Source organism: Mytilus trossulus, chromosome 1 (assembly GCF_036588685.1).
Source record: "Mytilus trossulus isolate FHL-02 chromosome 1, PNRI_Mtr1.1.1.hap1, whole genome shotgun sequence".
NCBI lineage: Eukaryota > Metazoa > Mollusca > Bivalvia > Mytilida > Mytilidae > Mytilus > Mytilus trossulus.
Window position 1 is genome coordinate 92,260,054 of NC_086373.1, and position 27,739 is coordinate 92,287,792.

Below are 27,739 nucleotides of genomic sequence, written 5' to 3' on the forward strand. Positions count from 1 at the left end.
AAGGGCAATAACTCCTAAAGGGGTCAACTGACCATTTTGGTCATGTTGACTTATTTGTAAATCTTACTTTGCTGAACATTATTACTGTTTACAAGTTATCTCCATCTATAATAATATTCAAGATAATAACCAAAAACAGCAAAATTTCCTAAAAATTACCAATTTAGGGGCAGCAACCCAACAATGGGTTGTCTGATTCATCTGAAAATTTCAGGGCAGATAGATCTTGACCTGATAAACAAATTTACCCCGTCAGATTTGCTCTTAATGCTTTGGTTTTTGAGTTATAAGCCAAAAACTGCAATTTATCCATATGTTCTTTTTTTAGCCATGGCGGCCATCTTGGATGGTTGACTGGGTAAAAAAACACAAACTTTAAACTAGATACATCAATGATGATTGTGGCCAAGTTTGGATTAATTTGGCCCAGTAGTTTCAGAGGAGAAGATTTTTGTAAAAGTTAACGCCGGACGACAGACAACGGATGACGGATGCCAAGTGATGGGAAAAGCTCACTGGTGAGCTAAAAAGTTGAAAACTGGTTATTAGTGTGAATTTTTTAAGTCCAAGGACCATAACTCTGCACAAAATCATAAGAACAGAACAAAATTCAAACTTGAACTGTATCTTGTCATGATAAAGCTATATACCAATTATCATATCAATATCATCAAGCATGACGAAAAATAGTGTGGAAAACTGATTTGATGGAATGACTGATGGACAGACAGACTGACGGGCTTGCAAACCTCAAGTCCTCTTGACTATGTCGGTACGGGACAAACAATAATAAAGCCTATAGTGAGAGCCACTGATGAAAGTAAAAACATCTAAACAATTGAGAACAATATTTAATATATCAAATGTAACCACAGATTAACATTAACAGGGTTATATAAACAACTAACATATTGTTAACATTAAGCTGTTTAGCACTTATAATTGTTAGAAGTATGTTATGTGCAAACTATATTGGTTGCTGTCATTTTTCAGTACATACTAATTTTTTTTTACAGATATTTTTAAAACCTATTGGTTTTTAATCTGTTATTTACAAATCATATTTGCAACAGACATCATGAAAAAGAAATATATAGAAAAAGCTAGTTCTTTCTAAAGCTTTAAGAAATAATTTCAATTAACATCTGATATGGTGTTTGATAATGTCTAAATATCAAACAGCCTTAATAATTTTCAACTATTAAAAACCGGTCTTTTATTTAGTTGTGTGAAACTTAAGATAAAATATGTTTTGTTTTGTTTACAACAATTGTGAAAAAAAATGATAGCTACCATATACAGTTCGCAGATCACTATACTTAGTATAGCACTTTATATATCAGAATTATTATAAGTCACATAGATATATTCTAAATGAAATAATGGCTAAGGTTGTATCAATACGACATGAATAATAATACTTACATCAACAGAGGGTTAATATTGTCTTTTTAAAGAAGCTAGTAAAAATATGCAGTTTCATAGCTATTAATTTTACAATTTTGATTAGAGAATGCTTATCTTTTTATTGTTACAATATTACTACAACTCTATATTCTCCTGATTATGTTTAACTCATTTACTACAATACTAAATACCTTTTTCATGATAATAATTCAAACATTCACCTTCTACAAAACAAAGACCATCTTTAATAGTAAAGAATGGAATTTTTACATATCAAAATATAAATTATTCAAAAACAGAAATATCAAATTTTACTCACTGTATATTTTTTTAACAAATAATAATTATCTAAATCTCTATTAGAATTCATCAAAAACATAAATGTCTTGAAAAATGTGATGACACAACTAGAAATGTAAGGTCACTAAAAACAGGTTAAACATTCCAAGATCTATGCAGACAAAATCTGATTGACAGCTTTAACGATACAGTTAGCACTGATTCCAAAACGCTCAATTAATTCTGCTGACTTGCCACTACGGGGAATATCCTGTACAGCTAATTTTTTGACAGTGATGTCACGACATTCACTGACTGCTGAGCATACTGCTTCACCAAGACCACCTATAAAGTAAACAACAATAATATTTATAAGAGAGGCATCCTTAATTTTTATTCATACGATCTATCTTCTGATCAAATGCAATAAACATGCTTTGTCTTGGTAAGATGACAATTTTCATATTACATACTTTTGACTTTATTTTTTTCTTTAAAAAGTTTGGATGTTTTTTAATTTTATTCATTTATATGTTTTGGAGTTAAGTTTGACATCCATTTTCACTGAACTCATTCATTTTTATTTAGGGGCCAGCTGAGGACCACCTCTGGGTGCAGGATTTTTTTGCAGCTTTAAAGACACATTGTTGGCCTTCAGATTGTATATGTTCTTTGGTCGGAATGCACCCCGGTAGTCTCTTTAACATATCCCAATTTCCATTGTCAATTTTTCTATAATTCATTAGTATTTTGTAGAGCATTAGAATAAGTGATTCACATATACCCACAAAATCAAAGAAATGTGTACCAAAAGAACTGAAATAAATCCTTGGTACACAGTACATAGATAGTACACCAATTATTACTATTACAATGTTGTATCTTACCAAATGGATAATGATCCTCCACAGAGTACACCAATTATTACTATTACAATGTTGTATCTTACCAAATGGATAATGATCCTCCACAGTGACATAGATAGTACACCAATTATTACTATTACAATGTCATATCTTACCAAATGGATAATGATCCTCAACAGTGATGGAGATTGTACACCAATTATTACTATTACAATGTTGTATCTTACCAAATGGATAATGATCCTCCACAGTGATGATCTTTCCACCTGTTGCTCTGGCACATTTGATAATAAGTTCAGCATCTATTGGTTTCACTGTAAATGGATCAACTACTCTGATGTTAATACCATCAATAGCCAGCTTATCTGCAGCTTTCAGGGCCTCTTCCAATGTAACACAACAACCAATCACAGTTACTGCATCATTGGCACTCTCTCGCACTACCTGGTAACAAAAAGTTTCAGTTTGATAAATATAATTTAGACAGAAAATGATATTTCATACAACTGAATCATTAATTATAAGAATTCAGTTTTTCTTTTTACCTTGCTCAAATTTAAGTGGACAACCATTTAACCTCACAATTACAAAAAATAATTTGCAAGTCCCAGACAATTCACATTTGCTGTAAGCTTTAACTAGGTAACATGAGGTAGACAATATAATTGTTTGCTCCTTTAATATTTATCTACAGTTTTCACGAAATAAAAGGTTGACATATTTTTTCAAGATATAGTTGATTTTGTACATACTGTGGATTCATTTATTATCATTGGTATCAGTTATTGTGGATTAAAGACAACTTCTATTTTCATGGATATTTGATTTCTTGGTTTGACAAAACTCTGCCTATGAAAAATTTGTTAGTCCTTGAGCATTGAATTTCACTGGTAACCACATATTCCACGAAAATCAGTATCCAACATTAATAAAGAATCGACAGTATAATCTATGACACGTCTTTTTCGAGCTTATTTCTATATTAAGTTGAATTTTTCAGACAAAAAAACATTTTTGAAAACCCACATGTAAATCATATAACCTAATAAATGAGTAGACATAGTCATTTTTAATAGTTATACGTGTTTACCAAAACAACATTGAATCGTAGTACTATGGGAGTTTATAGGCCTAAATGAACAAGTCTGACCCATTTGGGCAAAAAACACTACGTCTATCACACAAAGTGATAACACCACCATGAGTCTATCAAAGTAGTTATAAGTAAACTACTCACCTTTCCTTTGCCCACAGCAAATGGTTCTTCATTATCATACAAAACTGCAGAGTTTGGTCTACTAGTTCTGATAAATGTAACACCTTTTGTGTTGGCAGCCAGTTCTACAGCCCTCTCACAGGACACAGCATCACTGGGATAGAATACTGTAGAGCCTGGGATACTTCTAAACATGGAAATGTCTTCTAATGCCATCTGAGATGGACCATCTTCACCTGGAAACAGTCAAATTACAAATACATGTAGATATAGTTTAAAGCTTATATACTTTATACAAAATATCAAAAGTGTTAACAACACTTCTAACTCTATTTTGACAAAATGTGGTAAGAATCTGAAAATGTCCTAAACAGTACTAACCGCAAGAATCTGTCTTATCGCAAAGTTAAAAATAATTTTGAATTAGAAAAATATCTTCTTCTGGACCTTAACAAAAGTGTTATTTCTAAAATGGTAAAAATCAGAATTAGTAATAGTAAATTACTAATAGAAGTTGGTAGATATACTAGAACACATTTAGAACAGAGAATTTTTCCAATTGGCAATGATGGAATTGAAGACGAGTTCCATTGCCTCATTGAATGAAAAGCATTAGAACTTAATAGAAATGTACTCTTTTGTAATTTAAGTGATATAGTTCCATCTTTTGTTAATATGTCTAAACAAGATATTGAAAAGTAATGATACATTAGTACTGTATGTGTAGCTGGAATAAGCAATATTTATTATTTGAACATTCATTTAAAGCAAACATAATTTTTTATGGAAATATTCTGTATAAAGCATAAAGGTGTCAGTATTCACCTCAGAAACTTACAAAACCTTTGAATAGACTTATTAAGAAGGGATATAATTACGATACTGTTGTCAAGTCATTAAAGATTGCATATTTTGGCGTTAATATTGAGTCACTGATAAGGTCTTTGCGTCGGAACTAAACACATTTATTCTAAAAACAGTTGTTGGCATGACACGGGTTATGTTCTTCTCATATATGTTATGATGGTATGATACTAAACCCCTAACGGGAAGGATTGTGCCTGATGTTCATATGATGAAATCATAATCTTTCAGTCAGTTTAATTGAAGTCTGGAGCTGGCATGTCAGTTAACTGCTAGTCTGTTGTTATTTATGTATTATTGTCATTTTGTTTATTTTCTTTGGTTACATCTTCTGACATCAGACTCGGACTTCTCTTGAACTGAATTTTAATGTGCGTATTGTTATGCGTTTACTTTTCTACATTGGTTAGAGGTATAGGGGGAGGGTTGAGATCTCACAAACATGTTTAACCCCGCCGCATTTTTGCGCCTGTCCCAAGTCAGGAGCCTCTGGCCTTTGTTAGTCTTGTATTATTTTAATTTTAGTTTCTTGTGTACAATTTGGAAATTAGTATGGCGTTCATTATCACTGAACTAGTATATATTTGTTTAGGGGCCAGCTGAAGGACGCCTCCAGGTGCGGGAATTTCTCGCTACATTGAAGACCTGTTGGTGACCTTCTGCTGTTGTTTTTTATTTGGTCGGGTTGTTGTCTCTTTGACACATTCCCCATTTCAATTCTCAATTTTATAATGTTGAAAAGAGCTTTAATAGTATTAAAGCTTATTGTAATAGCTTGAATTATTATATAGTATGAATAACACCTCCACGCAATGAAAATGTAAAATATGTATCTTATCATTGAAAAAATATGTTTTTTGTTTGTTTGTTTATTTATTTTTGTATTTGTATTTTGTAAATGTCAGTGTGTATCATTTCTGTTTAGGAATTTACACCAATAAAATTATTTGATTTGATTTGTAAAGATGACAGATATCAGTGTTCTTAAACACAAACTGAACAAACTCTTATACAAAGTGATTAAGTTTTTTAATAATACATTTTCTCTATAAGCTTCTTAAAGTTCCACAAATTTGTTTCAGAAAAGCATCAAGGTGTGTTTTTCTATCATCATTTTTAATTAAGCTTACCAATAGAGACACCTGCATGTGATCCTACAAAATTGACATTGGTTTGAGATATAGCTCCCATTCTGATTTGATCAAACACTCTACTCAAGAAACAGGCAAATGTGCTGACAAAAACAACAACTCTGTCACGGCAGGCAACTCCTATGCCAGTTCCTATTAGATTTTGTTCAGCGATAAAACATTCAATAAATCGATCTGGGAAGGCTTCCTGTAAAAGAAAAGAATCAAATAAAGTATACAGTGTTTTCTCCAACACAAAATAATAACCACCCACCATGTATTAATTTATTCCTATCAAATAAGGGCGGTTTCATTTGAACATAAAGTACTAAAGGTTTCAAAATAAAGATACTTAATGCCAAGATTTAAACATATAATATAGCCAGGACTTCAAAATATAAAATACTCCCAATTTAAAGATATAAGATACTTCCAATTTAAAGATATAAGATACTACCGATTTAAACATATAAGATACCTTTTTATGATACAGATGATCTAAACATGATTCCTATAGCTTAAAACAGGAGGGTAACCTAAGATTACAAAATACTTAAGAAATCAATGTCAAGCACTTTTGGGACAGGAGATAAATGAATAGAATCTAGTTGAGATTAGAGTTTGTATTGACCTTGAATTTGATGGAGAAAGTGGAGTTCTTGACATCACCATCCATAGCCACTACACGGTTATTATTCTTTCCTATTTTGACTAAAGCTGTGCCATAGGCTGCTCTGGTGGCTACCTAAAATAAACCAGATCAAATTCTCAGAATTACTCTTTTTTCATTGGATATAAAAAGAAAAGGTTAATCATATAAACAAAAACTTTATTGTATTCTTGAACAAGTTTTCGCTGATATTCAAACTGTATCATGCAAATTCTTGAGCTGAAAATATTTTACCCAATGTTAGTAACCTCAAAATGCTAAGCAAATGGTATATGTGTTAAAAAAGCAACTCTATTTAATTTCCTTCTTTTTTATTTTCTGACATTTGGGGTGGAGAAATTCACATTGTGTAAGGTGTCAAAATGTAAAGGTTCTTGATTTAAATAGGGAAATTCTAAAAAAAACAATCTGATCAAAAGAAAATGTTTATAAACTATTTACCCCTTGTGTAGAAATGAAAAATTCTATGTTTTGCCAATTGACTAATTTAACAAAAGAATGAAATATGTGTTGCACAATACACAAAAGACTTTATAAATTCTAGACTTAACCAATGACAACTGTTGGGGATCATAATATTTGTAATGATGAGACATAAAATAATAGAAATACAATGGATATCCCCTTGAACATTAAAAATACAACAAGGTAACTTACTGTTTGCCCTTTCTTGTAATTTGGAGGTTCAGATAAAGCCACATTTTTAATACTGACTGCTGGTGCATCATCTACAATAGCAGCAGGTTTTAGTCCATGAGGTCCTTGGTTGGACATGTTATCTTTAATAGCCTTTAGGGCATTAGCTGATTCTTTACCTAAAGCCTTTCCATGCCAATTCATTTGATCTTCAATGCCTGAAAAATTAAATTTAATTAGTGTAATATGTTTAACACATATCATTTTTAGCTAAGCTTGACTTTTTTTTTCAATTAGATAATTAAGATATAATTAAGGGCTAAAACCCTTATGAGGGCATAACCTCCTGCAAAAATTGATGGTATTCTATGGAGGTCATTTATATGATAACTAAGAATATACATGATTAAAAGGTGGAGATATTATAAGCTTTCAAGATATTAAACAATTAATGATATGCTGGAGGACGAGTCAAGGACATAAGTCATCTACAATTGTATGCAACATTATATATCTTTACATGCTATATCCATGTGCAGAATGGGAAATGCAAATGTCAAAGGGAAAAAAAATCATGTTACGGGAAAAAAAATATCCTCCCGGAAACTAATATTTTGACCTTGAGGTCAACTGTTAGGGTCACCAGAAATACACACCATCTTATAGTAGTACACCTTAATGGGAAATACTATAAGCTCTGGTCAAAAGATCCAATAACGCTTGGCCTGCAGTACAGACAGACAAATAGATAAATAGGCAAAGGAACGAATGGAAGCAGACCAGAAAACATAATGCCTCTACTGCTATTGTAGGTGGATAACCTTTTGTACTAGCTCTCCAAGCTCACTCAACAAAAAACTGCATATAGTTGATATTGAACAGTATCCTGATAATCAGTACAAATCAGCACTGATTGTAGCTATTGAGATAAAATTATTGTTGTAATTTATCTTCCATATGGGGGCTCGCGGGTCTAAATCATTTTTTTTATTTAATATAGGATTTCGCTATATTTTTCTATAAATGAACTTTATCTTATACTTAATAGAACTAGAGGCTCTAAAGAGCCTGTGTCGCTCACCTTGGTCTATGTTAATATTAAACATTGTACACAAATGAATTCATGACAAAATTGTGTTTTGGTGATGGTGATGTTTTTGAAGATCTTACTTTAATAAACATTTTTGCTGCTTACAATTATCTCTATCTATAACAGTAGTTTCTGTGGAAAATGTTAGTAAAAATCTACAAATTTTGTGAAAATTGTTAAAAAATGACTATGAAGGGCAATAACTCCTCAGGGGGTCATTTGACTATTTTGGTCATGTTGACTTATTTTTAGTTCTTACTTTACTGTACATTATTGCTGTTTACAGTTTATCTCTATCTATAATAATATTCAAGATAATAACAAAAAAACAGCAAAATTTCCTCAAAATTACCAATTTAGGGGCAGCAACCTAACAACCGATGATCCAATTCATCTGAAAATTCTAGGGCAGATAGATCTTGACCTGATCAACAATTTTACCTCTGTCAGATTTGCTCTTAATGCTTTGTTTTTTGGGTTATAAGCCAAAAACTGCATTTTTCCCCATGTTCTATTTTTAGCCATGGCCGCCAATTTGGTTGGTTGGCTGAGTTACCGGACACAATTTTTATACTAGATACTTTAAAGATGATTGTGGCCAAGTTTCAATTAATTTGGCCCAGTAGTTTCAGAGGAGAAGATTTTTCTAAAAGATAACTAAGATTTACGAAAAATGGTTAAAAATTGACTATAAAGGGCAATAACTCCTACAGTGGTCAACTGACCATTTTGGTCATGTTGACTTATTTGTAGATCTTACTTTGCTGAACATTATTGCTGTTTGCAGTTTTTCTCTATCTATAATAATATTCAAGAAAATAACCAAAAACAGCAAAATTTCCTTAAAATTACCGATTCAGGGGCAGCAACCTAACAACGGAATGTCAGATTCATCTGAAAATTTTAGAGCAGATAGATCTTAACCTTATAAACAATTTCACTCTTTGTCAGATTTGCTCTAAATGCTTTGGTTTTTGAATTATAAGCCAAAAACTGCATTTTACCCCTATGTTCTATTTTTATCCATGGCGGCCATCTTGGTTGGTTGGCAGGGTCACTGGACACAATTTTCAAACTAGATACCTCAATGATGATTGTGGCCAAGTTTGGTTAAATTTGGCCCAGTAGTTTCAGAGGAGAAGATTTTTGTAAAAGTTAACGCAGGACGACGACGACGGACGACGACGACGGACGACGACAGACGACGGACGCCAAGTGATGAGAAAAGCTCACTTGGCCCTTCTGGCCAGGTGAGCTAAAAATGAAATTAAAAAATGGGTACCGTTCATTTACGCCCACAATCTGCCTTCAAAAGAAGCATACATTTTTGTTAATGTCCTTTTTTTCTGTTGAACTGATAGGAAAAAAAGCACTAATATCGAAATAAAAAAAGAACTAAATTACAGAAATCGCTTAAATTTTACAATTATTTAGTTTATGTACAGCTTATTCGAAAACAACAATAAACTAGAGGCTCCAAAGAGCCTGTGTCGCTCACCTTGGTCTATGTGAATATCAAACAAAGGAAGCAGATGGATTCATGACAAAATTGTGTTTTGGTGATGGTGAAGTGTTTGTTAATCTTACTTTACTAAACAGTCTTGCTGCTTACATTTATCTCTATCTATAATGAACTTGGCCAAGTAGTTTCAGTGGAAAATGTTAATAAAAATTTACAAATTTTATGAAAATTGTTAAAAATTGACTATAAAGGACAATAACTCCTTAGGGGGTCAATTGACCATTTCGGTCATGTTGACTTATTTGTAAATCTTACTTTGCTGAACATAATTGCTGTTTACAGTTTATCTGTATCTATAATAATATTCAAGATAATAACCAAAAACAGCAAAATTTCCTTAAAATTACCAATTCAGGGGCAGCAACCCAACAATGGGTTGTCAGATTCATCTGAAAATTACAGGGCAGATAGATCTTGATCTGATAAACAGTTTTACCACCTGTCAGATTTGCTCTAAATGCTTTGGTTTTTGAGGTATAAGCCAAAAACTGCATTTTACCCCTATGTTCTATTTTTAGCCATGGCAGCCATCTTGGATGGTTGACTGGGTAAAAAAACACAAACTTTAAACTAGATACATCAATGATGATTGTGGCCAAGTTTGGATAAATTTGGCCCGATAGTTTCAGAGGAGAAGATTTTTGTAAAAGATCATGGATATTTACTAAAAATGGTTAAAAAAATTACTATAAAGGGCAATAACTCCTAAAGGGGTCAACTGACCATTTTGGTCATGTTGACTTATTTGTAAATCTTACTTTTCTGAACATTATTGCTACTTACAGTTTATCTCCATCTATAATAATATTCAAGATAATAACCAAAAACAGTAAAATTTCCTTAAAGGGGCACTAGCTGTCAAATTCATGGTCACCAATTTGACTCAAATTCTCATATTTTATTTGATTAATAACAATGTAAAACATTTATCCAATCTATCAAACGTTTAAAATAAACAGTTTACAGAGCATGGGGTAGATGATATGTAGGTTCGTTTCGTATGTATTTAAATCCAGATGCCATCTAATTAACTATCGATTTGACCTCAGATGACCATATAAGCGATGTAAACACAAATAAAGATATGAATAGGTTAAACCAGCAAGTGCAATTGGATTTTTATAGGTCTGTTTGATTTGAATTTAAAGATTAACTAGAGGCTCCAAAGAGCCTGTGTCGCTCACCTTGGTCTATGTGAATATTAAACAAAGGACGCATTTGAATTCATGACAAAATTGTGTTTTGGTGATGGTGATGTGTTTGTACATCTTACTTTACTGAACATTCTTGCTGCTTACAAACATTCTATCTATATTGAACTTGGCCTAAGAGTTTCAGTCGAAAATGTTAATTAAAATTTACAAATTTTATGAAAATTGTTAAAAATTGACTTTAAAGGGCAATAACTCCTTATGGGGTCAATTGACCATTTAGGTCATGTTGACTTATTTTTAAGTCTTACTTTGCTGTACATTGTTGCTCTTTACAGTTTATCTCTATCTATAATAATATTCAAGATAATAACTAAAAACGGCAAAATTTCCTAAAAATGACTAATTCAGGGGCATCAAACAAACAGCGGTTTGTCCGATCCATCTGAAAATTTCATGGCAGATAGATCTTGACCTGATAAACAATTTTACTCCCTGTTAGATTTGCTCTAAATGCTTTGGTTTTTGAGTTATAAGCCAAAAACTGCATTTTACCCCTATGTTCTATTTTTAGCCGTGGCGGCCATCTTGGTTGGTTGGCCGGGTCAGGCCACACATTTTTTAAACTATATACCCCAATGATGATTGCGGCCAAGTTTGTTTAAATTTGGCCTGGTAGTTTCAGAGAAGAAGATTTTTGTAAAAGATTACTAAGATTTACGAAAAATGGTTAAAAATTGACTATAAAGGGCAATAACTCCTAAAGGGGTCAACTGACCACTTTGATTATGTTGACTTATTTGTAGATCTTACTTTGCTGAACATTATTGTTGTTAACAGTTTATCTCGATCTATAATAATATTCAAGATAATAACCAAAAACAGCAAAATTTCCCTAAAATTACCAATTCAGGGGCAGCAACCCAACAACAGGTTGTCTGATTCATCTGAAAATTTCAGGGCAGATAGATCTTGACCTGATGAACATTTTTACATATATCAGATTTGCTCTAAATGCTTTGGTTTTTGAGTTATAAGCCAAAAACTGCATTTTACCCCTATGTTCTATTTTTAGCCTTGGCGGCCATCTTGGTTGGTTGGCGGGGTAACACCACACAATTTTTAAACTAGATACCCTTAATGATGATTATGGCCAAGTTTGGATTAATTTGGCCCAGCAGTTTCAGAGGAGAAGATTTTTGTAAAAGTTAACGACAACGGACGACAACGCCGGACGACGCCGGAGGCCAGACGCCAAGTGATGAGAAAAGCTCACTTGGCCCTTCGGGCCAGGTGAGCTAAAAATATAAGTTTCTCATTGTTTTTTAACCTTATAAGAATGATTTATGTGGATCAAATTAGTAATCAAATGATTTACCGTAGTTTCACTTTCATTGTTGACATTTTTCTTCTTTAAATAACCATTTCACGTACAATGCATGCGTTGTCAGTCTCTAGCTAGGGGGTTAAATTGAAGTTCACATGAATACCGGTTAGAATGATGATGACGTATTCACTAGCAAGTGAATCAGTCAAAAATTATGTATAATCGCTTATTTCAACAAAATTAAAGCAAATTGATTTCTAAAAGCAAATTATTATTTCATTATTCCAAATTAATTAATGATTAATCTAAAAAAAATCATACTTTATTTTTTTATATGTATCGTAGCTAGTGCTCCTTTAAAATTACCAATTTAGTGGCAGCAACCCAACAATGGGTTGCCCGATTCATCTGAAAATTTCAGGGCAGATAGATCTTGACCTGACAAACATTTTTACCCCATGTCAGATTTGCTCTAAATGCTTTGGTTTTTGAGTTATAAGCAAAAAAAAGCATTTTACCCCTATGTTCTATTTTTAGCCATGGCGGCCATCTTGGATGGTTGACTGGGTAAAAAAACACAAACTTTAAACTAGATACATCAATGATGATTGTGGCCAAGTTTGGATAAATTTGGCCCGGTAGTTTCAGAGAAGATGATTTTTGTAAAAGATCATGGATATTTACGAAAAATGGTTAAAAAAATGACTATAAAGGGCAATAACTCCTAAAGGGGTCAACTGACCATTTTGGTCATGTTGACTTATTTGTAAATCTTACTTTGCTGAACATTATTACTGTTTACAAGTTATCTCCATCTATAATAATATTCAAGATAATAACCAAAAACAGCAAAATTTCCTAAAAATTACCAATTTAGGGGCAGCAACCCAACAATGGGTTGTCTGATTCATCTGAAAATTTCAGGGCAGATAGATCTTGACCTGATAAACAAATTTACCCCGTCAGATTTGCTCTTAATGCTTTGGTTTTTGAGTTATAAGCCAAAAACTGCAATTTATCCATATGTTCTTTTTTTAGCCATGGCGGCCATCTTGGATGGTTGACTGGGTTAAAAAACACAAACTTTAAACTAGATACATCAATGATGATTGTGGCCAAGTTTGGATTAATTTGGCCCAGTAGTTTCAGAGGAGAAGATTTTTGTAAAAGTTAACGCCGGACGACAGACAACGGATGACGGATGCCAAGTGATGGGAAAAGCTCACTGGTGAGCTAAAAAGTTGAAAACTGGTTATTAGTGTGAATTTTTTAAGTCCAAGGACCATAACTCTGCACAAAATCATAAGAACAGAACAAAATTCAAACTTGAACTGTATCTTGTCATGATAAAGCTATATACCAATTATCATATCAATATCATCAAGCATGACGAAAAATAGTGTGGAAAACTGATTTGATGGAATGACTGATGGACAGACAGACTGACGGGCTTGCAAACCTCAAGTCCTCTTGACTATGTCGGTACGGGACAAACAATAATAAAGCCTATAGTGAGAGCCACTGATGAAAGTAAAAACATCTAAACAATTGAGAACAATATTTTATTATATCAAATGTAACCACAGATTAACATTAACAGGGTTATATAAACAACTAACATATTGTTAACATTAAGCTGTTTAGCACTTATAATTGTTAGAAGTATGTTATGTGCAAACTATATTGGTTGCTGTCATTTTTCAGTACATACTAATTTTTTTTTACAGATATTTTTAAAACCTATTGGTTTTTAATCTGTTATTTACAAATCATATTTGCAACAGACATCATGAAAAAGAAATATATAGAAAAAGCTAGTTCTTTCTAAAGCTTTAAGAAATAATTTCAATTAACATCTGATATGGTGTTTGATAATGTCTAAATATCAAACAGCCTTAATAATTTTCAACTATTAAAAACCGGTCTTTTATTTAGTTGTGTGAAACTTAAGATAAAATATGTTTTGTTTTGTTTACAACAATTGTGAAAAAAAATGATAGCTACCATATACAGTTCGCAGATCACTATACTTAGTATAGCACTTTATATATCAGAATTATTATAAGTCACATAGATATATTCTAAATGAAATAATGGCTAAGGTTGTATCAATACGACATGAATAATAATACTTACATCAACAGAGGGTTAATATTGTCTTTTTAAAGAAGCTAGTAAAAATATGCAGTTTCATAGCTATTAATTTTACAATTTTGATTAGAGAATGCTTATCTTTTTATTGTTACAATATTACTACAACTCTATATTCTCCTGATTATGTTTAACTCATTTACTACAATACTAAATACCTTTTTCATGATAATAATTCAAAAATTCACCTTCTACAAAACAAAGACCATCTTTAATAGTAAAGAATGGAATTTTTACATATCAAAATATAAATTATTCAAAAACAGAAATATCAAATTTTACTCACTGTATATTTTTTTAACAAATAATAATTATCTAAATCTCTATTAGAATTCATCAAAAACATAAATGTCTTGAAAAATGTGATGACACAACTAGAAATGTAAGGTCACTAAAAACAGGTTAAACATTCCAAGATCTATGCAGACAAAATCTGATTGACAGCTTTAACGATACAGTTAGCACTGATTCCAAAACGCTCAATTAATTCTGCTGACTTGCCACTACGGGGAATATCCTGTACAGCTAATTTTTTGACAGTGATGTCACGACATTCACTAACTGCTGAGCATACTGCTTCACCAAGACCACCTATAAAGTAAACAACAATAATATTTATAAGAGAGGCATCCTTAATTTTTATTCATACGATCTATCTTCTGATCAAATGCAATAAACATGCTTTGTCTTGGTAAGATGACAATTTTCATATTACATACTTTTGACTTTATTTTTTTCTTTAAAAAGTTTGGATGTTTTTTAATTTTATTCATTTATATGTTTTGGAGTTAAGTTTGACATCCATTTTCACTGAACTCATTCATTTTTATTTAGGGGCCAGCTGAGGACCACCTCTGGGTGCAGGATTTTTTTGCAGCTTTAAAGACACATTGTTGGCCTTCAGATTGTATATGTTCTTTGGTCGGAATGCACCCCGGTAGTCTCTTTAACATATCCCAATTTCCATTGTCAATTTTTCTATAATTCATTAGTATTTTGTAGAGCATTAGAATAAGTGATTCACATATACCCACAAAATCAAAGAAATGTGTACCAAAAGAACTGAAATAAATCCTTGGTACACAGTACATAGATAGTACACCAATTATTACTATTACAATGTTGTATCTTACCAAATGGATAATGATCCTCCACAGAGTACACCAATTATTACTATTACAATGTTGTATCTTACCAAATGGATAATGATCCTCCACAGTGACATAGATAGTACACCAATTATTACTATTACAATGTCATATCTTACCAAATGGATAATGATCCTCAACAGTGATGGAGATTGTACACCAATTATTACTATTACAATGTTGTATCTTACCAAATGGATAATGATCCTCCACAGTGATGATCTTTCCACCTGTTGCTCTGGCACATTTGATAATAAGTTCAGCATCTATTGGTTTCACTGTAAATGGATCAACTACTCTGATGTTAATACCATCAATAGCCAGCTTATCTGCAGCTTTCAGGGCCTCTTCCAATGTAACACAACAACCAATCACAGTTACTGCATCATTGGCACTCTCTCGCACTACCTGGTAACAAAAAGTTTCAGTTTGATAAATATAATTTAGACAGAAAATGATATTTCATACAACTGAATCATTAATTATAAGAATTCAGTTTTTCTTTTTACCTTGCTCAAATTTAAGTGGACAACCATTTAACCTCACAATTACAAAAAATAATTTGCAAGTCCCAGACAATTCACATTTGCTGTAAGCTTTAACTAGGTAACATGAGGTAGACAATATAATTGTTTGCTCCTTTAATATTTATCTACAGTTTTCACGAAATAAAAGGTTGACATATTTTTTCAAGATATAGTTGATTTTGTACATACTGTGGATTCATTTATTATCATTGGTATCAGTTATTGTGGATTAAAGACAACTTCTATTTTCATGGATATTTGATTTCTTGGTTTGACAAAACTCTGCCTATGAAAAATTTGTTAGTCCTTGAGCATTGAATTTCACTGGTAACCACATATTCCACGAAAATCAGTATCCAACATTAATAAAGAATCGACAGTATAATCTATGACACGTCTTTTTCGAGCTTATTTCTATATTAAGTTGAATTTTTCAGACAAAAAAACATTTTTGAAAACCCACATGTAAATCATATAACCTAATAAATGAGTAGACATAGTCATTTTTAATAGTTATACGTGTTTACCAAAACAACATTGAATCGTAGTACTATGGGAGTTTATAGGCCTAAATGAACAAGTCTGACCCATTTGGGCAAAAAACACTACGTCTATCACACAAAGTGATAACACCACCATGAGTCTATCAAAGTAGTTATAAGTAAACTACTCACCTTTCCTTTGCCCACAGCAAATGGTTCTTCATTATCATACAAAACTGCAGAGTTTGGTCTACTAGTTCTGATAAATGTAACACCTTTTGTGTTGGCAGCCAGTTCTACAGCCCTCTCACAGGACACAGCATCACTGGGATAGAATACTGTAGAGCCTGGGATACTTCTAAACATGGAAATGTCTTCTAATGCCATCTGAGATGGACCATCTTCACCTGGAAACAGTCAAATTACAAATACATGTAGATATAGTTTAAAGCTTATATACTTTATACAAAATATCAAAAGTGTTAACAACACTTCTAACTCTATTTTGACAAAATGTGGTAAGAATCTGAAAATGTCCTAAACAGTACTAACCGCAAGAATCTGTCTTATCGCAAAGTTAAAAATAATTTTGAATTAGAAAAATATCTTCTTCTGGACCTTAACAAAAGTGTTATTTCTAAAATGGTAAAAATCAGAATTAGTAATAGTAAATTACTAATAGAAGTTGGTAGATATACTAGAACACATTTAGAACAGAGAATTTTTCCAATTGGCAATGATGGAATTGAAGACGAGTTCCATTGCCTCATTGAATGAAAAGCATTAGAACTTTATAGAAATGTACTCTTTTGTAATTTAAGTGATATAGTTCCATCTTTTGTTAATATGTCTAAACAAGATATTGAAAAGTAATGATACATTAGTACTGTATGTGTAGCTGGAATAAGCAATATTTATTATTTGAACATTCATTTAAAGCAAACATAATTTTTTATGGAAATATTCTGTATAAAGCATAAAGGTGTCAGTATTCACCTCAGAAACTTACAAAACCTTTGAATAGACTTATTAAGAAGGGATATAATTACGATACTGTTGTCAAGTCATTAAAGATTGCATATTTTGGCGTTAATATTGAGTCACTGATAAGGTCTTTGCGTCGGAACTAAACACATTTATTCTAAAAACAGTTGTTGGCATGACACGGGTTATGTTCTTCTCATATATGTTATGATGGTATGATACTAAACCCCTAACGGGAAGGATTGTGCCTGATGTTCATATGATGAAATCAGTTAACTGCTAGTCTGTTGTTATTTATGTATTATTGTCATTTTGTTTATTTTCTTTGGTTACATCTTCTGACATCAGACTCGGACTTCTCTTGAACTGAATTTTAATGTGCGTATTGTTATGCGTTTACTTTTCTACATTGGTTAGAGGTATAGGGGGAGGGTTGAGATCTCACAAACATGTTTAACCCCGCCGCATTTTTGCGCCTGTCCCAAGTCAGGAGCCTCTGGCCTTTGTTAGTCTTGTATTATTTTAATTTTAGTTTCTTGTGTACAATTTGGAAATTAGTATGGCGTTCATTATCACTGAACTAGTATATATTTGTTTAGGGGCCAGCTGAAGGACGCCTCCAGGTGCGGGAATTTCTCGCTACATTGAAGACCTGTTGGTGACCTTCTGCTGTTGTTTTTTATTTGGTCGGGTTGTTGTCTCTTTGACACATTCCCCATTTCAATTCTCAATTTTATAATGTTGAAAAGAGCTTTAATAGTATTAAAGCTTATTGTAATAGCTTGAATTATTATATAGTATGAATAACACCTCCACGCAATGAAAATGTAAAATATGTATCTTATCATTGAAAAAATATGTTTTTTGTTTGTTTGTTTATTTATTTTTGTATTTGTATTTTGTAAATGTCAGTGTGTATCATTTCTGTTTAGGAATTTACACCAATAAAATTATTTGATTTGATTTGTAAAGATGACAGATATCAGTGTTCTTAAACACAAACTGAACAAAGTCTTATACAAAGTGATTAAGTTTTTTAATAATACATTTTCTCTATAAGCTTCTTAAAGTTCCACAAATTTGTTTCAGAAAAGCATCAAGGTGTGTTTTTCTATTATCATTTGTAATTAATCTTACCAATAGAGACACCTGCATGTGATCCTACAAAATTGACATTGGTTTGAGATATAGCTCCCATTCTGATTTGATCAAACCCTCTACTCAAGAAACAGGCAAATGTGCTGACAAAAACAACAGCTCTGTCACGGCAGGCAACTCCTATGCCAGTTCCTATTAGATTTTGTTCAGCGATAAAACATTCAATAAATCGATCTGGGAAGGCTTCCTGTAAAAGAAAAGAATCAAATAAAGTATACAGTGTTTTCTCCAACACAAAATAATAACCACCCACCATGTATTAATTTATTCCTATCAAATAAGGGCGGTTTCATTTGAACATAAAGTACTAAAGGTTTCAAAATAAAGATACTTAATGCCAAGATTTAAACATATAATATAGCCAGGACTTCAAAATATAAAATACTCCCAATTTAAAGATATAAGATACTTCCAATTTAAAGATATAAGATACTACCGATTTAAACATATAAGATACCTTTTTATGATACAGATGATCTAAACATGATTCCTATAGCTTAAAACAGGAGGGTAACCTAAGATTACAAAATACTTAAGAAATCAATGTCAAGCACTTTTGGGACAGGAGATAAATTAATAGAATCTAGTTGAGATTAGAGTTTGTATTGACATTATAAATTGACCTTGAATTTGATGGAGAAAGTGGAGTTCTTGACATCACCATCCATAGCCACTACACGGTTATTATTCTTTCCTATTTTGACTAAAGCTGTGCCATAGGCTGCTCTGGTGGCTACCTAAAATAAACCAGATCAAATTGTCAAAATTCATCTTTTTTCATTGGATATAAAAAGAAAAGGTTAATCATATAAACAAAAACTTTATTGTATTCTTGAACAAGTTTTCGCTGATATTCAAACTGTGTCATGCAAATTCTTGAGCTGAAAATATTTTACCCAATGTTAGTAACCTCAAAATGCTAAGCAAATGGTATATGCGTTAAAAAATTAACTCTATTAAATTTCCTTCTTTTTTATTTTCTGACATTTGGGGTGAAGAAATTCACATTGTGTAAGGTGTCAAAATGTAAAGGTTCTTGTTTTAAATAGGGAAATTCTAAAAAAACAATCTGATCAAAAGAAAATGTTTATAAACTATTTAAGCAATTCTAGCAAGTATATTTCAACATTCAAAATCTTCCCCTTGTGTAGAAATGAAAAATTCTATGTTTTGCCAATTGACTAATTTAACAAAAGAATGAAATATGAGTTGCACAATACACAAAAGACTTTATAAATTCTAGACTTAACCCAAGACAACTGTTGGGGATCATAATATTTGTAATGATGAGACACAAAATAATACAAATACAATGGATATCCCCTTGAACAATAGAAATACAACAAGGTAACTTACTGTTTGACCTTTCTTGTAATTTGGAGGTTCAGATAAAGCCACATTTTTAATACTGACTGCTGGTGCATCATCTACAATAGCAGCAGGTTTTAGTCCATGAGGTCCCTGGTTGGACATGTTATCTTTAATAGCCTTTAGGGCATTAGCTGACTCTTTACCTAGAGCTTTTCCATGCCAATTCATTTGATCTTCAATTCCTGAAAAATTAAATTTAATTAGTGTAATATGTTTAACACATATCATTTTTAGCTAAGCTTGACTTTTTTTTCAATTAGATAATTAAGATATAATTAAGGGCTAAAACCCTTACGAGGGCATAACCTCCTGCAAAAATTGATGGTACTATATGGAGGTCATTTATATGATAACTAAGAATATACATGATTAAAAGGTGGAGATATTATAAGTTTTCAAGATATTAAACAATTAATGATATGCTGGAGGAAGAGTCAAGGACATAAGTCATCTACAATTGTATGCAACATTATATATCTTTACATGCTATATCCATGTGCAGAATGGGAAATGCAAATGTCAAAGGAAAAAAAAAATCATGTTACGGAAAAAAAAATATCCTCCCAGATACTAATATTTTGACCTTGAGGTCAACTGCTAAGGTCACCAGAAATAACAATAATAGACACACCATCTTATAGTAGTAAACCTTAATAGAAAATACTATAAGCTCTGGTCAAAAGATACAATAATGCTTGGCCTGCAGTACAGGCAGACAAATGGATAAATAGGCATAGGAACCAATGGAAGCAGACCAGAAAACATAATGCCTCTACTGCTATTGTAGGTGGATAACCTTTTGTACTAGCTCTCCAAGCTCACTTAACAAAAAACTGCATATAGTTGATATAGAACAGTATCCTGATAATCAGTACAAATCAGCACTGATTGTAGCTATTGAGATAAAATGATTGTTGTCATTTATCTTCCATATGTATATGCCACTTAATCACAAACTCCTATTTCTTGGGACTTAGCAGCCTCTTATTTCATTTATTCTCCCTTGTTTTAATATTTTTTAGTTTTTTAAGGTCAGACTCACCTGGAATACCTTTGCCTTTGAATGTTTTAGCCACTAAACAGGTAGGACGACCAGTTACTGTAGAAGCATCATGGAAAGCTTTACATAGAGACTCAACATCATGTCCATCAACAATGTAAGTGTTAAATCTGATCAAATCAAAAACATTTCAATATTATTATTCAACTGCATACACTCTAAATTAAGAGTTGTTTATGTTTTGCCAGATATCAATAAAGTGACTAAAAACTTAATCAAAGGTATCTTTTTGAACAGCTGCCCGAAAAAACAATTATGACATTTTGCTGACTTCCAATACTGTGAGAATCTCTATTATACAAATGTTTGCTTTTCTCTCTCTTGACTTCTTCTTATTCCAATAAATCCTAAAAACTTTAAATTTTCTTTTACTTCATCTATAACTATATCAAGTTTTAACACATGGCTAAATTAAGGAGACCCCGAGAGGGTTATCTTCTCTAATAGCATTGAAATTCTGTTTAAGAATGAGTTAGTTTCAAAGGTGTATAGGACAAGATTTGAACAAATTTGAAAAAGTAATCTTAAAAAAGTCATTTAATGAGATGGTTCCCAAATAAGCTTAAATATTTTACCCAAAAGCCTCAGCTCTTGCTTTGTAGGTTGCTACTTCATGCTGAAGACTTGTTGGATCACTCTGACCAAGACGGTTGACATCAAAGATGGCCACTAGATTGTCCAGTTTGTAATAACTAGCAAATGCCATGGCTTCCCACACTGATCCTTCAGCACTCTCGCCATCTCCCATCAAACAAAACACACGGTAACTGTAAACAACAGTAATTAAAACATTTATACAGATTATAGCAAACCATTAATGTATTGGAGTCAGCAAAAAACTGTGATTTATACAGTGCAAGCTAAAACAATCCATTTAAATCAAACAGAGAGTAAAAAGTATTTCATACATGATAGTGAAGGTCAAAATAAGGATCAGTCAAGGGTTGACAATAAGCTGTATCAAGAGTATCCTATGCTGTTTGCTTTGTTAAAAACACATATTGTCCATGGATTTCATAGGGAAAAAAATATCTGCATTTTGAACCATTTTACATTTTTTTCATATAAATATGAACTCCAGATACAAGCCCAGTCTTTTAAATCTTTCTTACTGTTGGTTTACCATTCACCCATTATATAAAGCTTTCTCTTAAATCCTTTTTGATAAATTATCAATTTATAGTATAAATATATATTAATGAACTGCTTCAACTTTTCATTTGTTTAACATTTAAAGTATATTGGCAATGTTGAAATATCTGTACCTTGCTTTGTCTATATACTTTCCCATGTAAGCCATACCAACAGCACAACTTAATCCCTGACCCAGTGATCCAGTAGCTACATCAACAAAATTCAACCTCTGAAATCAAGTTAACAGCAACATTAATTTTACACAAATTAAAGTAATTTTGTTATTTTTGTGAATTGTTTGGATATTTTACAATTTATTCCTTTGCAAACATATGACCTTTATAAAAACTTTTTGACTGTCATTCATTCATGCATTATTCACAACAGTGCATTTAGTTGCTTGTACAATACTTAATACCAGTAAATCAAATTCAACAAAAGAAAGACGAGCATGACCTTACAAAAAGTTTTCAGCTGTCGTACATTTCTCCACAATAACTATATAAAACTTACAGGTGTTGGATGTCCCTCAAGATCATTGTCTAATTTACGTAAGTTCAGAAGCTCTGCAGTTGGGAATAGTCCTGCCTCAGCCCAAGCTGCATACAGGATTGGAGCTGCATGACCCTGTAAAAATTACATAAACTTAAACAATAATTCTAAAATATAAGAATCGTAAAATTCAGGTACCTAAATATTACAATAATTTAAGTAACAAAATAGTACTGAGTATCAAAAGTAGATTTCCAGTTCTACAAATTTTTAGTACAGAAATAGTATCTATGCAAAAGAAGCTGTGTAGGGTTCCCCAAGCGTATATCGTTGCATTTCAGCGTACTTGAAACTTATGCAAGCACATTTAACGATAGCTTAGCGTTCCTCTGGCGTACAACTAATGAATCAATCTAAGTCAATTTTCCTGTATGTCTGGTGCAGGCCTGTATACACGCCAATGTGTGATGCCGGCATAAGACATTAAAGTGTCAGAAGGGAAAAAGTAAAATCACAAAAATACTGAACTCAGAGGAAAATCAATTTGGAGTCCATAATCACATGGCAAAATTAAAAAACAAAACGCATCAAAAACGAATGGACAAGAACTGTCATATTCCTGACTTGGTACAAGGGAAAGATAGTGCAGAATTTTAGTATAAGTTTAAACTCTAACAAGTTTGAGGCATATAAACACACAGCCCTATAGATGTTTTGTTTGACCTTTGAATAAAAAACAAGTGCATATCAACTTTCTGTTCTAGAATATAATTTTAAACAAAACTTTATAGTAAAAGTGGCAGTTTTAGCCCTGAAGGGGAAGTTCCTATAGGAATTGCAGTCTGTATTTACAGAAATGCAACCTTTACATCACTGGACAGTCATACCTCAACCTAACATCATTCTCCAGAGTGACAGGGGAACCATGAAATTTTTTCACATGTAATTTTTTTTTCATCCAGTAAATTTATTTCCCACGAAAGTAAATGAATCCACAGTAGTTAAAGATATATATGAACTTTATCAACAATGGCATTTTCTTATCATGTAATTTATTCACTTTATGAAACAATATTTAATAGAGTACTTGGTTTTTTTTAATTTAAGATTATAGAGTCATATTTACTTTAAAGAAATCAGATCTGTTTAAATACATTTCATATTTGTTATTTTAAAGGTACTGACATGCAATGTTACAACACTAACCTTTGACAATATAAACCTGTCATTAGAAGCACCTCGTGGTTCAGCGATGGTGTATCTCATAGTATTGAAAAACAATACAGACATTATCTCTGCCATGGAACAACATGATGTTGGATGTCTAAAATTAAAAAAAAAAATTATGAAGTAATGAAACCTGTCCTCACATTATTCCAAACTGCAATACTAGTAAGCTTACTTAATCAATGTGAAACTTGGATCATTGTCCAATTGTAAAGAAAACACCATCATCATAACGTCACAATACAGAAAAAAAAGTTCAATATCAGTAAATCTTGTACTGTAGGGTTCTGCCAAACCCAGTGTCTCATCTACTTTACGAATCTAATAAATGTTTTAAAAACTTGAACTACAGACTGTCTGTCCAAGTTCGGTAGAAATAAAGGATATCTTAAGTTTTTTTAATTTTTTAAATTTAACCACAGACAGACAGAGTTAATGTATTTTTAACTGGCAGAAACCCCAAGTCCATTTATATATATATATATATATATATATATAAAAACGGACAAACAGGATTTTTATGCCCCACCTACGATAGTAGAGGGGCATTATGTTTTCTGGTCTGTGCCTCCGTTTGTCCGTCCCACTCCAGGTAAAAGTTTTTGGTCGAGGTAGTTTTTGATGAAGCTGAAGTCCAATCAATTTGAAACTTAGTACACTTGTTGCTTATGATATGATCTTTCTAATTTTAAAACCAAATTAGACATTTGACCCAAATTTCACGGTCCACTGAACATAGAAAATGAAAGTGTGAGTTTCAGGTTAAAGTTTTTGGTCAAGGTAGTTTTTGATGAAGCTGGAGTTCAATCAATTTGAAACTTAGTACACTTGTTGCTTATGATATGATCTTTCTAATTTTAAATCCAAATTAGACATTTGACCCCAATTTCAAGGTCCACTAAACATAGAAAATGAAAGTGCGAGTTTCAGGTTAAAGTTTTTGGTCAAGGTAGTTTTTGATGAAGTTGAAGACCTAATAACTTGAAACTTAGTATACATGTCCCATATGGTATGATCTTTCTAATTTTAATGCCAAATTAGATTTTCTACCCAATTTCACAGTCCATTGAACATGGAAAATGATAGTGCGAATGGGGCATCCATGTACCTAGGACACATTCCAAGGCCGTAACTAGGCATCTTATTTTAGTGAGGCAAAATAATTGAGCCGAGCGAAGCGAGGCGAAAATTTTTTTTGGAGAGTATGAAATGAATGGTGCAAAATCCTGCATTCTAGGCATTTTAAGAGAGTTTGATAATGTTTTTAATTTGGACACTTTTTATATAAGTTTTTCATATTTTAAGACTTTTACTGACACCAAATTTTTAACAACTTTATTAAAATTTACAAGTAAGATAAACATCCAAATATCACTGATTTGAGTCTTCTGCCAGAACATATAACAAACAGCGATTCAGAAGAGTTTGCCAAATTTTTCAATGGCCGGTTCAGTCAAATCGTTTCAATATTTGTTCTGCTGGTATCCTTATCGCGATCATCAGAACATGGAGCATGGTAAGACCGCACAATCCTCGCCACTCATGCATGCTCTTTTCCAAGTTATCTGCCGTTTCAGGGCAGTCTGTGTTTCTAAAGGTAGCACGTTAGTATCATCAACACATTATGTCTTCTTACAATTCCTTCTCCATCAGTAATTCGGTAGCAGCATCGGAAGTAACAGTTTTGTTTGCAAAAGGGAATTAAGCTTTTCTGTAAGCACCATCATACAGTCGCAGTTACAAAATATTAAACTCGCTTTTATGCTGACAAAGGGTAAACAAACCAGGGATAGAATGAGATAAGATACATGTAAATGATTTTATCAATAGAGTAAGTATATATGATACAGGGGAATTGGAATGGATTATTGAAGTTTACATGTAGGCCCGTAATTTCAAATTATTCTGGAAATAGTTGGTGGTATTTTAGTTCCAGAATCTATAAATTTAGGGGTTAGGGTGTCCGATTCCGAAACCCCGAATATAAAGAAACGAAATTCTGTAGTCCCGAATAAGTAAAGACAAAATTCTGTGTTAAAGGTTCTACCATTTCTCAATAATATCAATTGGAATGTGGGATATTTATTTAATTTTTAAGTTTAAAATAATATGGATGAAAATTAATCCATGCATGTTTCATATTATTTATATTTTATTGATCTGTAAAGAGAAGGATTAAAGTTCGTGAAATGAATACGGCAGACAGAACTGCCCACTTGCGATGCCCAGTACTTGATTTGTCAAAAGTTGGTGAAACAGAGAAATGAATACGCAGACAGGACTGCTACTTTCCAAAAATCAGTACTTGATTTGTCAGTCTACTTATCGTTTTGAATCGTTCCAGTGAAGTTATATGCAGTACTCAGACTCTGTTAAAAAAATAGTTCACTAGAATTATTCCTTCTTTAGTACCTTCAATGTCGCTTTTCCTTTTTCTGCATGAGCCTGTTTTTAACTAGAGATCCATGATGATTATCGTTACTAGGCTAATGATATCGAGAAACATCACCCGTTGAGATGCCGAGTTACATCCAAGAAGAAGAGTTTAAAAGGAATGATGACAAGTTATAGAAAATCAAATAAATGTTGAGACAACAACAATTGATTATTATATTTATATATATTATGCATAAAAAAATTATCAGTGTCGAAATTTTAGTGAGGCAATTGCCTCACTTGCCTCAAGGGTAGTTACGGCCTTGCATTCTTGTTCTTACTAAATTAAAAATTTAGATTCTATCCTATGATCATAAACGAGCTTCTGTCCAAGTTGGATAGAAATCCAGGATATTTTAAGAAAGTTATTAAAATTTTAAAAACTTTAAACACTGAGTGAATGTAATGTTAACTGGCAAAAAAGTAAAATACAGATAAACAGGATTTTTTTTTAAACACAGTTAAAGTATTGTAGGATCACTTTGTCTTGCTTTTGTGACAGAAGTCACAGACTCAACAATAAAAATGATTGCCTGTGAGAAAACTTTCTAACCGAGTTTAAATGTAGTAGGAGTAAGCAATTATAGGTCAACAAAAAGTATAACATATGGTTTAACTAAGTAGCTTACCATGATCATATTTAAATAGTTATAAGATTTATAATAGAAAATAAAAGATTTGGTATGATTACGAGACAACTATCCACCTATAATAGAACAAAGAACCAGGATGCATTTAAAACAACTAACTGTAAACTATCACATGTATAGTCTGAAAATCACGAAAATTAACTTAGTACTGCTATTGTATTTTGAACCATTCATTTCCAATATAAAGCTTCAAGGTAAAAATGTCCTACAGTCATGCTAGTCAAACTAGTACTGTTAGGTTAATATAAAAGATCAAAATTATTTCTTAAAAAATAACAAGAAAGAACATTTAAACTTTTAATTTAAACTAGTCCCAGGTAAAAAAAGAAAAATAGTAAAGATGCCATGTTACAGATATAAATTTTTCTGTAATTTTTCCATCCAATGGATACACATCTATTCATGCAGGTTCTACTATAAATTGTAATAATGCTGAGTCATACATGATGTTATGACACAAGCAGGAAAATTCCTCTTATAAAGACATCCTTTAACTTATAGATTTACTGCTAAATCCTGTTAGCCTATTTGTTTGTAAAATCAACGAAACTATTGTAAGACTTCTCTCCTTATTTAAAAAACATTAAAGATGTGGTTTAAAAATTGAACAACTTATTGTAGATTTAAATTATCTAGAACATTAGGTAGAAGAAGCATTTGAGTCAGCAAAATTATTCAATCATGGTTAAAATTTTGTTTCATATCAACTTTTCCTTCCTTGATTGTTTTTATATCCGTATCCTGCATATGTTATCAAAAAA

The 27,739-nt window shown here is 32.0% G+C and overlaps 1 protein-coding gene across 2 annotated transcripts in view; it reads right to left on the bottom strand.

Annotated features, from left to right (window-relative positions):
- Nucleotides 1-838: 838 nt before the first annotated feature.
- The window catches only part of LOC134690734 (transketolase-like protein 2), a 35,208-nt gene continuing 8,307 nt past the window's right edge, over nucleotides 839-27,739 (bottom strand). The window contains exons 2-12 of one of the 2 annotated variants that reach the window (XM_063550790.1): nucleotides 23,872-23,989; nucleotides 22,687-22,800; nucleotides 22,305-22,402; nucleotides 21,615-21,806; nucleotides 21,022-21,149; nucleotides 7,090-7,286; nucleotides 6,394-6,507; nucleotides 5,763-5,970; nucleotides 3,790-4,004; nucleotides 2,780-2,996; nucleotides 839-2,031 (exon numbers count right to left, since the gene is read on the bottom strand). In XM_063550790.1, coding sequence (XP_063406860.1) covers nucleotides 1,859-2,031; nucleotides 2,780-2,996; nucleotides 3,790-4,004; nucleotides 5,763-5,970; nucleotides 6,394-6,507; nucleotides 7,090-7,286; nucleotides 21,022-21,149; nucleotides 21,615-21,806; nucleotides 22,305-22,402; nucleotides 22,687-22,800; nucleotides 23,872-23,989 — 1,774 coding nt within the window. In that variant the 3' untranslated portion in view covers nucleotides 839-1,858. Of the gene's footprint in view, nucleotides 2,032-2,779; nucleotides 2,997-3,789; nucleotides 4,005-5,762; nucleotides 5,971-6,393; nucleotides 6,508-7,089; nucleotides 7,287-13,706; nucleotides 14,901-15,648; nucleotides 15,866-16,658; nucleotides 16,874-18,587; nucleotides 18,796-19,231; nucleotides 19,346-19,964; nucleotides 20,162-21,021; nucleotides 21,150-21,614; nucleotides 21,807-22,304; nucleotides 22,403-22,686; nucleotides 22,801-23,871; nucleotides 23,990-27,739 lie in introns of those variants that run through there. The other variant, XM_063550782.1, reaches the window with a different exon arrangement.